This window comes from Dreissena polymorpha, chromosome 7 (assembly GCF_020536995.1).
Source record: "Dreissena polymorpha isolate Duluth1 chromosome 7, UMN_Dpol_1.0, whole genome shotgun sequence".
Taxonomy (NCBI): domain Eukaryota; kingdom Metazoa; phylum Mollusca; class Bivalvia; order Myida; family Dreissenidae; genus Dreissena; species Dreissena polymorpha.
Genome location: NC_068361.1, coordinates 2,757,113 through 2,770,536, shown reverse-complemented (window position 1 = coordinate 2,770,536; position 13,424 = coordinate 2,757,113). Strand labels below are relative to the sequence as shown.

General features: G+C 35.0%; 1 protein-coding gene and 1 pseudogene across 2 annotated transcripts in view; one reads left to right on the top strand and one right to left on the bottom strand.

The window, feature by feature from the left end:
* LOC127837502 (uncharacterized protein CXorf38-like) overlaps positions 1-13,424 on the bottom strand; it is a 35,730-nt gene that overhangs the window by 4,815 nt on the left and 17,491 nt on the right. For both annotated transcript variants that reach the window (XM_052364646.1, XM_052364647.1), the window contains exons 3-4: positions 577-1,131; positions 150-308 (exon numbers count right to left, since the gene is read on the bottom strand). In XM_052364646.1, coding sequence (XP_052220606.1) covers positions 150-308; positions 577-1,092 — 675 coding nt within the window. In that variant the 5' untranslated portion in view covers positions 1,093-1,131. The remainder of the gene's footprint in view (positions 1-149; positions 309-576; positions 1,132-13,424) is intronic.
* On the top strand, positions 4,995-11,654 carry LOC127838131 (muscle M-line assembly protein unc-89-like; annotated as a pseudogene).

Genomic DNA, 13,424 nt, shown 5'->3' with positions numbered 1-13,424 from the left:
ATCCATTGTAATGCAAGTTCTCTAAAGACTAAAACTTAAGTATTACCTAAGTAAAATATCCGTTTTGGCACGATTAGCATCATTGTTTGCGGTAACTCAAAATAATTACTTAATTGTATGCATGGTCATATTTTAATAATTAAGCTTACTTTGCCTAGTATCTCTAAGTTGCGTTCTACTTCATCTTTGAAGTCTTGAAACACATTTAACTTTAAAAACGTTTTCATAGTAGACAAAAAATAGTTCAGGTCGCCGTTTGACACTTTCAAAGTGCTTGAATGGTATATGTCATTTCTGCACCTCAGTACCTGAAAGAAAGTATAGAGTAGTGTTTGCAAACCTATTAAATGATTGAACTAAGTTAAGTTTAAGGAAAAACTTGAACAGCTTGCATTACGTGGATGCCTTCTTTGCAAATCATAAGATGTTCATAATAACAAGATTATGTTAACGATAACTCTCAATAGGTATCAACCTTTATATAGTTAATTGTCAGATACCGTATCACAACAAACAAAGACAAATTATAAATTGTAAAGTTGAAATAAATGGCATTTTTGAAAAACAAATCAATACCTCTTCAAGATCTACTACATTCAGGTTGAATATGGTTCTCAGAGGTCTGTAGTTAAGACAAATCTGAATAAGAGCTGTCACATCAGCACACGATATATCCGTTTTCTGTTTGTAACCAGGGGTGAAGATGTAACATTTCATCTGTTCCCATGCACTACTTGACCACTTGTCACAATTTGTGTTTGGCCAACTTGGATCATTTCTAATGTGTGCAGATTGAATTTGATCATATACAACACCACATGCACGATTTTCCTGGCATTTTTTCATATTATCGTTTTTGCAACCGCATTTTCTGAATTTACATGTTATCTTGGATGTTTTGTGGTAGGGTTCAAGTTCAGTAACGTCGCACGTTTTACACAAATAAGTGGGTATCCCACATACTTTAACGACCTCATCTTTGTTACTTGTATAATGTATGTTAGTGTATTTTTCCACAAGTGGAACCAACCCATCTTTGACACATTTAATGGCTAAACATGCCTTTATCCAATTTCGGAATTCAGTATCCATTACTTACACACGTTTTGCTTTGTAGCGCACAATTTTACCCTGAAAACAAAACCTTTAAAATCAAATTGTATTAGTAAAAGATGCATGTTTGAAGAATTTCATGCTAGACTATACTGCACAGAATTACGTTACATTATTTTGGAATAAGTATTATGCGTCGACACAATAAATAATTTATAACTGAATAGAAAGTGTATTCATTTTCAAAACAAACATATTAAATGTTTGGTTAAAAATCGATTGCAATTATCATAAGATCGCTACACTACAAACATTTGTGTTTATCTACCGTTAAATACTTATAAATTGGAAAGAAACTCGGATTATAGCTTTAACCCATCATTTATGATAAAGTAATGCACTGTTTTTAATTGACATATTTAGATTTTATCAAACTTCAACCAAATCATTTAAAGATTAAATGAACAAAAGGGCATTAACAAAAACAATTTAACAATAAGCATATTATATTTTTGCATTATGACAAACAAAACGAAAGTAAGAAAATGCTGCATACTTAACATTTATTTAGCAAATTTTTCTATATTTAGTTAAGGGATGCTTATGCAATTATTATATTACTGTATTTGAATATATATATATATATATATATATGAATTGGTTTTATTTAAAATAAAATTGATAATTTCAATAGTAAATCATGATGAAATGCTTTAAGGAAGGTTTAGCTTTATCTTGAAGGGGATTTAACTACTTGCGATAGTTTATAAAAAAATAAACTATTTGTTACTCTTATAAGCACACATGTTTGGAATTGCTTAACATTTGAAAGTTTTTTAATCAAATTAAATTCGACAAAAAATGTATTGTTAGGAAAAATGTAGTGAACAGAAGCCTTGCAGTGGCACACATGTTTATTTCGTGTTATTACTTCTTTAAAATGAGTTATCCTGTATGTTTGCCATTCTGAAAGTAAGCAGACAAAACGAAAGACATCTTTCCAATCATGTAAAATATTAATATTGTTTGTTATCACGTCATGCATATGTGTGGTTACTTTTTTTGTTATTACTTATAACATATTTGTGATAACGTTCTTCGCGTGTAAATATTCTGCATGACTTGAAAATAAGTAACCTCACAACAAACAACACCATGGTAACGGTATCACATTAAGCATCCATATAGTCAAAGCGTACTCATGTCAGGCACAAGAAGTACAGCTGGAACAGAATCTGGGCGTATAGTTTGTATGTAGATTATAAGAAGTGGTAACTGTGGTGTATGTGTTACAAGCAGTTTTTCATCCAATAATAACAGCTGAAAAAATGAGGAAAACATTTAATATCCCTACAGCTATCTAGATATGCTCAAAAACTCAAAATCTGGATACTCAAAGCTGGAAATAAATTGAATTTATGATTTAGTTTAAGTTGCTTATGAACAACTAAAACTGATTTATAACTTGAAACTGAAATATTACGTTGACGCATTTATCCGTTTAGCAAAAATTGGAAGTATGTGTTGCGTCCCAGTTGAATAGACGTCGAATATTGGCTGAATTTTGGTCGCGACGTCGGCAACCAAAATATAACGTTGATTCAACGTTAGAATGGCGACGTTTAAACAACGTCAGGAAAAGACGTAAATACGACGTTGTATTTTGGTCATAAAATAACTTTGTTGACGAAATGTCTAGAATCATTTCATCAAGTGCCAACAAGTATTTAAAAAACTTTCCCAAACCCGGAAACTTCGTAGGGAGTTCTAAAAATAGCGCAACAAGCGTTGTCATGATTGTGTCCCTTGCGTTCTAGTTTTAATATTACCAATATGTGTCGCTTTACGTAATATTCGAATTTTTTGAAGTTATTGTTTTATACCTCATTTGACTATAATATAATGTTGAATGAATAGGATTTAAATCATCTTACTGCCATTTACATTTAATTGCTGTTTGATAGCTTATTTTCTACAAAAACATACAATTTTTAATGCTGCGAAACTACCGCAGTCGGCCATTTAAATTTGCGAGCGTGGTTTGAAATGCGCGTTGAGAAGAGAAATTCCAATTAACCTAAAAGAAACAACATTAAACTACGATTTCAGGCAATGTTTTCTAGAACAAAAATATTGCAAGTATGTTATTTAGAGATTTCGACTTAATTTGAATGTGTTTGAGAACATAAATTTTAGAGAGTGAGAAAATGTGCTGAAAATCTGACGATTGCGTGATTTGGATTTTGGCGGCCAGACGCTTAGACAGGTTTTTTCGCAGCCTGCATGGTAACAACAAAAGTTTAGCATGCGTTTTTATGAATTGTATGTAGTGCACCAGTCAATTGAAACCACGCCCACCCCGGGAAGGCCGGGGCTTTTGACATTTGGTTATATTTGCAAACCCCTGCCCGGGTAAAATCCCTGCTCCCCCCAGGACCATGTTGATGGTAAATGCCCCGCAAATTGTCCCGCGCCTTTTCACGGCTATATTTCCTCGCAATTTTGAGACGAAACAAAAGCCCTGCGCACACACGGCAGTGTGGGCATCAGAAGTAAAAACACTGGACTGCTCCCTGCCCTTCCTCGGGTTTGGTGGCCGTGGTTTCAATTGACTGGTGCATAATGCAGGTACGTCTAGACTGGATAATTTCACAACTTGTTACTAAATTGTAATTTTGGGAGCAGTCACACGTTTGCAATTGCCTTAATAGAGACAGAAAAACAGTTCATTAAAAAAGGGTAAAAGTCGACAAGGAGTTATTTAATTTTAGCTTTTTAAGGTGATGCTTAATCCGCTGTTAATCTTGGGACTATGATCCGTGATTCTGTGTGCAGAATTCGTCAAAGATAACCAAAAACGTGTTTTTTTTATTGGTACAATGTACCAGCTTTACAAGTTATAGAACACAGAGAAGGGTTAACATAATATTTCTATACATGTAATTAACCTACGTTCCTCTCTAGGATAAGAGGCAGAGCTTAAGTAAGCAAGCTATTAATATGTATTGATCGAGTGATTCAAGTTTTGGTTTTGTTTTAATATGAGAGGAAAATGTTGGTCTGTGCGTAATCAAAATCTTTATACATTTTTTAGGCTTGAAATTTAAAGGCCCTATAAAGGTGACAAATCCAATTTTTATATATATAAACTGGTCTAATTTTTACCGGATATCAGTTAATCTTGCATAAAAAATGCTAATAACACAGGTTAGGTGCAACGTTGTCAAGAATTATGGAAGATACATGTATACCCGTTTTATAATTGGAAGAAATGTTTACAACTTTGCAACTAACGTGGTGTGTAGCCTCAAGGCGGTGACGTATGCTAAAAATTGCCGAAAGAAAATTCTATTTTAATTTTATTTTAAACAACATTTTACCAGCAGAATGTAACTTATTAGATCACTACAAACGTTTTAACCATTTAGAAGAGACCTACTTTGTGAGTGATACCGGAAAACGTTGAAAATCAACGATTTTAATTTTGGTGATCTGAGTCACTTTCACTTTCCCGAGTAAACAGCGATGTTAATAAACTGATTGTAAACACAATTGACTTGGGGGACACTGTATTTTGAGCTCAAAACAAGTTGTATTGCTCTTTTTTTATGGTAATGTCCAATAGCATATATATATATATATATATATATATATATATATATATATATATATATATATATATATATATATATATTGTTTTTTGATAACCTTTATAAATAGAATACGAAAGAAAAATCGGTAAATAATTACGGATCGTCACCTTTATAGGGCCTTTAAATTGACTGCGTAATTTATGCATGTACACACCTTTTATGAGCCCTGAAACAGAATAATTTGGATGACTGATAAACCTTTGTTGTCTCTTTGCTACTAACATCATTGGCTGCTAACAAAGCACGTATCTTTACTTATTCCTGCTTTTTCATTTTTTATCTAGAAAAATGGCTTATTTGAGACGTTGGCGAAAATGTCATGCTGAGGCAGCAGCAATTGCACTTGCAAGCAGCAGTAGTGAGGATGAAGCACCTGATGTTCAGGTAGAGGAAAGAAGAGATACTGAAAGGGAAAGTACATCACACTGCTCAGATAACCATGCAGTGACTACTGATTCAGATTCGTCCGATAATGGTGACGTTGTTTTTAGTTTTAGCGATACCGTTGAATCTTCTGATTCTGCATCCAGTATGTCAGAAAGGGAGGATAAGAAATCTTTTCGGGAAAAGATCGCTTCTTGGGCAACAAAGAACAATATGCGAAAGTCTAGTGTTGATGAAATCCTGAAGATATTACGAGATGAAGAACATGAAGAACTCCCAAAAGATGCTAAATCATTACTGAAAACCCATAAAAATGTTGAATGTGAAGAAAGATGTGGTGGAAAATGTGTTTATTTTGAAATAAGAAGTGGGGTAGAATTTTTTTTTAACTGATGGTGTTGTGGTAAATTTCAGCTTAAACTTTTATATTGACGGTGTGCCATTGTTCAAATCGTCTGAGACTCAATTTTGGCCTATTCTGTGTAGCTTCGGAACTTACAGACTATTCATAGTGGCATTATTCTATAGACATTCTAAGCCAAGTTCACTCCCTGAATATCTGTCTGACTTTCTAAGGGAACTGTCTGAATTGAAACTAAATGGAATTAATTTCGAGGACAAACATTATCTTATTACTGTCAATGCATTTATATGCGATGCACCTGCAAGGGCATTCTTGAAGAACATTAAAGGTCATACTGGATATTATTCCTGTGAGAGGTGTACTCTAAGAGGGTATTGGAAAGACAACAGAGTTATTTTTTGTCAGTCAAATAAAGACTGTCAGCTCCGAACTGATGAAAACTTTAATGCTAGAGTGTATACAGATCACCAGTTAGGACCAACCCCGTTAGTAGACTTTAATGTGTCCTGCGTAAAAAGTTTGGACTATATGCATTTGGTATGCCTTGGGGTAGTAAAGAGGGTACTCTGGTTTCTTGGTCAAGGTCCAAGTGCGTTCAAGTTATCACTTACACAAACTAGTCAAATATCAGAGCATTTGTTGCGTTACACCGGAAAAATGCCAACATAATTTGCTCGTCAGTCAAGAACACTATTTGAATAAGAACGCTGGAAAGCAACAGAATTAAGACAGTTTTTGCTGTATACATGTCCCATTGTTTAAAAGAATGTTCTGTCACAAGAAATGTATGACCATTTTGTCAATTTGGCCGTTGCAATTTCCATTTTACTGGAATCAGATTTTAATAAAAGATCCGCCTACATTGACTATGCAGAGGGTCTATTAAAGTACTTTGTAAACAAAGGTAAAGAATTATATACAGATACATTTTTAAGCTACAATGTGCATAATCTTATACACTTAGAAGATGATGCCCGTAACTTTAACAGTTCATTAAATGAGATCAGTGCATTTCCATACGAAAATCATCTGCATTCAATCAAGCAATTGGTAAGGAAGGCCAAAAATCCAATAGGATTGTTCAGGATGTTAAAAGACTAACAGAAAAAGAAATAGCGGAAACTTCCAATTTAGACATGCAGCACATGTTAACACAAATTCCAACAAAATAAAGAAATAGCTGTTTTCTTCAGCGTAACGAATGTTACGCGTTCGTTAAGGAGAAGCGACAGGATGGAAAATTGGTTTGTGATGTCCTGCATCAAGATAAGGCCGAGACTAACTTCACTGTTCCTTGTGCGTCTAAATTGATCAACATCATTTTCGTGAAAAGACAATGCAGAATGAAGAGAAAACTTGTGGAGAAGGCAGACCTCTACACAAAAAACAGTTTGTCTACCCGTCGAAGGAGGAAATGTCCTTGTACCTATGTTGCATGGTTTGTAAAAGTAAGGTAAGATAGAAATTCAAGAACATGACCTATGCAGCAAGATAGTTATGTAATTAGAATACATTGTTTCAGTGATCTACCTAATTCAGAGTAGAACACAACTTATTTTGCTTGATATAAAATGCATGGAGCCAACATGCAACACAACTATAAGTATGCATGCACTAACCAAATATAGTTCGGTGCGACGTTAAACCCATGCAACCAAAATAAGTCAAAGATGAAAAACATGTTCTAAAACGACAAATTTTCTTAAACTGTGCATGCTTATAGAGAATCAAATAAGAAACTTGGCATTTTGTCTGGTTCAAGCTGTTTTGCAAACTAAGGTACTCTATTTTCTAATTCTGTAAATGTGCTAATTAATGTCAGCCGATGTTTAAAATAGACGTCGTTTAAAACAACCTTTTTGGAATATTTTTTACAGAATGTGGGTCAAAGCGGTATGAAAGGAGGGAGATCGAGACATGGAGGGAACCATACACCGAAACTGGGTCAAGGATGATTACGTGTTTTGGCCAAGCGGTATTAGTGCTGAGAATGCACTGAATAATCAATTGGAGCCGTCCGCAAACTGGAGGATGTTTAAGCTAGTTAAGATAAAGAAAACATCTGGTAAATTATGTGTTTTTTTGTAACAACTCCTGCCATTGGAATCAAATAATTGTAACAAATTTATGACTAATCACATCATCATGACAGTTGCATTTGACCACAGGTCGGTAGCAGTCACCTGTGTTTACAAACATAAATACATTTGTCTGAACAAGTCAGTCTGAAAACGTCCAAACTAAATACAATAATTTAAATAATTACATTGTTTTTCTTTTCAACTTTTATTACGGTTACCTAAACCTGGTATTAAATGTTACTCATCTTATAATTGCTATTTTACTGTAATAACTATTATCACTAATATCAGACTAAAGATTAAAGTTATACTGTATATTTTCTTCTTTATTTTAATATTATTTATAATTAGTTTGTTCTTTAAACTAGAAAAAAGACTAGAATGTGAACGGTACGACGACACAACAACTGTGTAGTCTGACGATGAGAAGGAGGTAGCCTTGAGAAGAAGACCAAAGAAAAAGGCGTTTCATGATTTTGTTACAGGTACAATGTTTCTAAAGAACTGGTATATCCATTTCGTTCTTTATGATAAAATGAAGGTTGCTAACTGATATTAAGAGTGTGGAGAGCTGTTGCAGTCAGCCAATTGTCAGTGCCAGTACCATGTCACCAGGCCCACGTATGATTATAGACTATAAGCAGATCTTAAGTAATAGCAGATCCAGTTTGATTGGGTTTATGCGTAGTACATAATTCACGAGTGCGAACGAAGCAATATCGGCACTCTCACACGCTAGCACTGGCTTAATCAGAACTTTAGTATTTATACAATATTTTGAGTTTAAAATGTGCATCAGTAGCTAAGTGGTTAGGGCTCTTGACTCCTTACCCATACGTCTTTGGTTCAATCCCGGGTCGGAGCACATTCATGTCTCAGCGGAACACTGATTGACGAATAGCAAAAACCTAGTTATTTTTTTATTGCAGAGGAAAAAAACAAGACACACTGATGAGATGACGTCCAGTGAGAAGAAAAGTGAAACAAAAAATACAAGTGAAAATACTAAGGGTAAGTAGCTGTTAGTTCTTATTAACACTTAAGAACTTTAAACTTTATAACTATGTGAGACATTTAATAAAGCGTCCTCCATGACACGGTCGCTGACCTCAAAAATCTTTTCCCTCACCACTGAAGGTCTGATTCTCCTATTGGGCGTTGACATTTTTAAGCTCCCTGCCCTCTTGATCTTCCTCCACCTAGGAAGCTAAAAAAGTTGCTAATATGGACTGAATAAATATTTTATAATGCGGTTTTAATCCCAACAAAGTGAATAAATGAATGTGTTTTGTTTTCAAGATAAAAAAATACTTTTGTTATGTCAGCTTTTTTTAAACATTCTTAAGGAAATGCATTATTCAGTTAACTTTTCAAAAAAAGTCATGTTATTGTGGTCTTTCTGTCGTCCGCGTGTGCGTCGGTTTGATTTATAAAAATTGTCAATTTATCAAGCACTATCAAAGCTTTCAATTTGAACCTCAATACACTTACAGAATGTGATGACCTTCTTCTATTTACAGAGGAGACAACTCTGTAAAGTATTCGGTGCTCTTGTTGCAAGTGCATTAGTTTGAACTTTCCTACAAGTATACATTGAATAAGAGTTGATTTATTTTTTGGTATGGGAAAATCCGGGTTTACCCATCTCACCAAAAAAGGTGTTTGCTGGAAAGTCAGACCCCCATTGTAAAGAGATGCAAACTCCAAACAGAAGCAGCCAACGACCATCACCAAACAGACGCAGCCAAAGACCATCACCAAAAAGAAGCAGCCAAAGACCATCTCTAAACAGAAGCAGCCAACAACCATCTCCAAACAGAAGCAGCCAACGACCATCACAAAACAGAAGCAGCCAACGACCATCACCAAACAGAAGCAGCCAACGACCATCACCAAACAGAAGCAGCCAACGACAATCACCAAAAAGAAGCAGCCAAAGACCATCTCTAAACAGAAGCAGCCAACAACAATCACCAAACAGAAGCAGCCAACGACCATCTCCAAACAGAAGCAGCCAACGACCATCACCAAACAGAAGCAGACAACGACCATCAACCAAACAGAAGCAGCCAACGACCATACCCAAACAGAAGCAGCCAACAACAATCACCAAACAGAAGCAGCCAACGACCATCTCAAAACAGAAGCAGCCAACGACCATCCACAAACAGAAGCAGCCAACGACCATCACCAAACAGAAGAAGGTCTTCAGGCAGCCACCGTGCATCTCCAAACAGTAGCAGGTCATCGGGCCATCACCACAGACCATCTAGAGACCGCTTATATAGATCTAGATCACCATTAACGCAGAGAAGTGTTTCCAGGTCTAGGGAGAGGTCGCGCCGGTCCAGATCACATTCTCTCACGTTTACCTCTGGCAGGAAAGATAATCTTTGACCTTAAACGCACGGACTGCAGAAAGCACCACAACAAACGCACGGACTGCAGCGGGCATCACACCAAACACACGTTCTGCAGCGAGCACCACAACAAGTGATAGTGATAGTGCTTATCCAATGCCAACAGCTAGTAAGTGCGTTATTTTTGTGACTGATATATACATATTTAAATATTTAAATTTGCACAGCTACAGTAACATATTAATAGGTTATTGAGCATATATGGACTAATTTGCACAAGTTCTTAAGCACACATATTGCACATTCTTAAGCAAAAATATTGCACATTCTTAAGCGAAAATATTGCACGACCGTAAGAAGTTAAATATATTTCCGCGGAAGAAGGATGCATATTTCTACATATACATTCAATAAACTTTTTATGACATGCCCTCTCATATAAGATGCCTAATTATAATGTATCTTTTATTTCTGGTGCAAAATATTAAATTAGATTTTCACAAACCTCCTTAAAATCAATTCTTACTTAACTTCGATGCGCAATAACATTTTCCACAAATGAAACGTCATAACTTGTTTTGACAACGTATAAAATCGATGTGTACACAATCATGAGCCATATGCAGCTCCATTCACCCACTGTATGTAATCGGTTTACAGTGCTGATATAGGAATTGATCGCACACTCAGTTGAAATGTAAGTCAATGGGAAAAAAATTAGGCATGTAATAAATGCCTTTTCATGACTACCATATGGAAAACTCCAGACTGATTTAGATTGCCATGAATCATACTAAATGGAATCAGTAGCTATAGCTATTTACTCATGGAGTAAAGGATGTGTTACACAAAATAATAAAATAAATATAAGATGCTATATATGATTAAGTTATTAATTACCGTCCCATACTGCATGATAGCTACAATTGAGTACTTCTATTTGTATAGAATTTAAGAAAAGAGTCATGTTCATGCTGACGGACGTAAGGTCCCTAGTTAGGGAACCAAGTGAGAAGGTCCAGAACTGGTGCAGTACAACGTCAATTGGAGATGACGAGGAAGTAACAACGGCGGAAAGTATTAATGATGTTCATGAAATTGAGCAGATATTGAGAGATGTAGAAAAAAGAAAGTTGATAATATGCTTTTCATATGTATTACTTCGTTTGGAAAACTTGTATAAATAGACTGACGCTCGATTTTCAAAATTGTAGATGACTAATTTATGATATTTATTATACTTGGAAGCTAGAAAATTGATTTCTATACCCTCATTTCTGATTCTGCCGTGTTTGTGTAACATCTAAAAATGACAAAGACACACTGGATAAAAATCAAATTCTTCTATTGCTACTTAATATAACAGGTTCAAACAATGTCCAAGGTTGGTGGTGCCTCTGTTAGAGATACAGTAAAAAGGATTCTGCTCAAGTAAGTATGAACATTATATTTTGTTTATGATATGACTATTTTTTATAAATAATAGATGTTGTCATGTTGGTGTTTTGGGTTCATAAAAATATTATTTTTGACGGTTTCTGCTTGTATAGATAAATAATTATTGTGCTCTGTTATCAAACACACACTTTCTATCCTGTTATAATCCCACACAATTAGGACAAGACGTAACATTGTCATCAAGCAAGTTATTCCACATATGTATACTAAATCGATTGTTGCAACTGTTTTCAGGTTGATGACAAACGAAGTGATGTCAGGTTTCAATATGAATGGAAACACTGGGAAGTGGGCGTTTTAGTCGACTTCCTTGTTTGATGTTGTTCAAGGTAAGTAGATTCTCTTTTTTATTTTTTATGCTGACCAAAGCATTAAATGCCCCCAGCATACCTTGTTGTTACAAGTATCTGAATTGAGACCAATCCTACTGCAGGTTCAAGCCTCGCTCTGGGCTTGCAATCCTTCAAGTGGGAAGCCATTCGGTTCCTGCTGGCTTTTAGTCGCTTAAAGAACGTTTGTGGTTCTACCTTGGTGTCAAATCACAGTGCATCACTCTCGTGTTTCTTTTTGTTTTATTGTATATAAGTAACATTTTAGATTGTGTTCATATTGTAAGGCCATTTATTTTTTTAAATAGAAATGTTGTTTAAGTAATTGTTTTTCAAGTATTTCAGGTATTATTTTGAGGTTAACACCATAATCTCTCAACATTCAAAACAAATTAACAATTGTGACCCGTAATATATCAAATATGGCATAAAGTAGCTTCTTTCATTTTAAACCTTTTCAGCTAGTACCATGAAATCCAATCCGACAGCATCAGAGCAAGAAGTAAAGCTAGCTGTTGTTCTCAAGTATGCCCCGGACAGACAAGGTGGGGCTCGAAGAAAATCTAGAGATGGCCAGAGGGACTAAATCTTGTTCTGATGACATACAATCATGGACTTCTTTACATTAAAGTGATACTAGACTTATTTGTATGCCCCCGAAGGTGGGCATATAGTGATTGCACCGTCTGTCTGTCCGTTTGTCTGTCTGAAATTCCGTCACACTTTGCGTTTAGGTTTCGAAAAATGTGGAAAAATATTTTGCGTGTAGGTTTAGAAAAATGTGGAAAAGGGGTGCATATGTCATCCCATGGTTACAAGCCTTGTTCACTGTTGAATTGAGCTGAAAAGAATTAACAGGTCAAAATAGTTAATTTAAATGTGGTAACTGACCAATAATATGCAACTCATCTTGCTACCAGTTGTTTATAATTTTTTTTTATATAATATTCAATATTTTACATGACTGTCCCAGTCCTCAACGCCGAGCGGAACTGTCTTTTTATTAGGATCGAAGTTAGTGTTCGTGTGTCGTAGGATAGATATCGTTGCAGGAAATTAAAATGATCCGTAAAACAAAATTGTGTCTTTGTGTCGTTAGAACGAATATACAATAAAACTAAATATAGATTCACATCGTACATCGACTCACTTCTTTTGTCAGTTGTCAAAACGAAAGTACGGTTGATATGCAAATGTATTATTTTTCTCTTTCCGGGATATTGTTTTAGTATGTTAATGCTGCATTAACACATATAAGTGTATATAGAGTAACAACACCAAAAATAAAACAACGGTTGCGATAGACACCTATAAACATAGCATATACTGTTAGATGCGTCTGGTATCACTTTAAACAGTGCAATTAATTTACAGGGCACTGGTTTTAAGAATTAAGGGACTTGTATACTTTCGCAAGAAAAAAACAAATAATGATTAATTGCAGATGTAAGTTGTAAAGCTTGTATATAGATGTATATAGATCTATGTAAATGTTATATCTTGAATATCTTGCTTGACATGGTCTTTGTTGAAAGTGTCAATTGTGACTTAAGCTTACAATTTGCTCTAGGTTTCATTACGTTTTGCAACTTACAATTTGCGCTAGGTTTTATTACTTTTTGCAATTTTCAACGGATTTTGAAATAATTCATGCTACCATAATATGACATGATACACCAACTATCTGGAAGAGCCTTACCTCCAATATTACCTCCAATATTATCAAATTACCTCCCTTTATA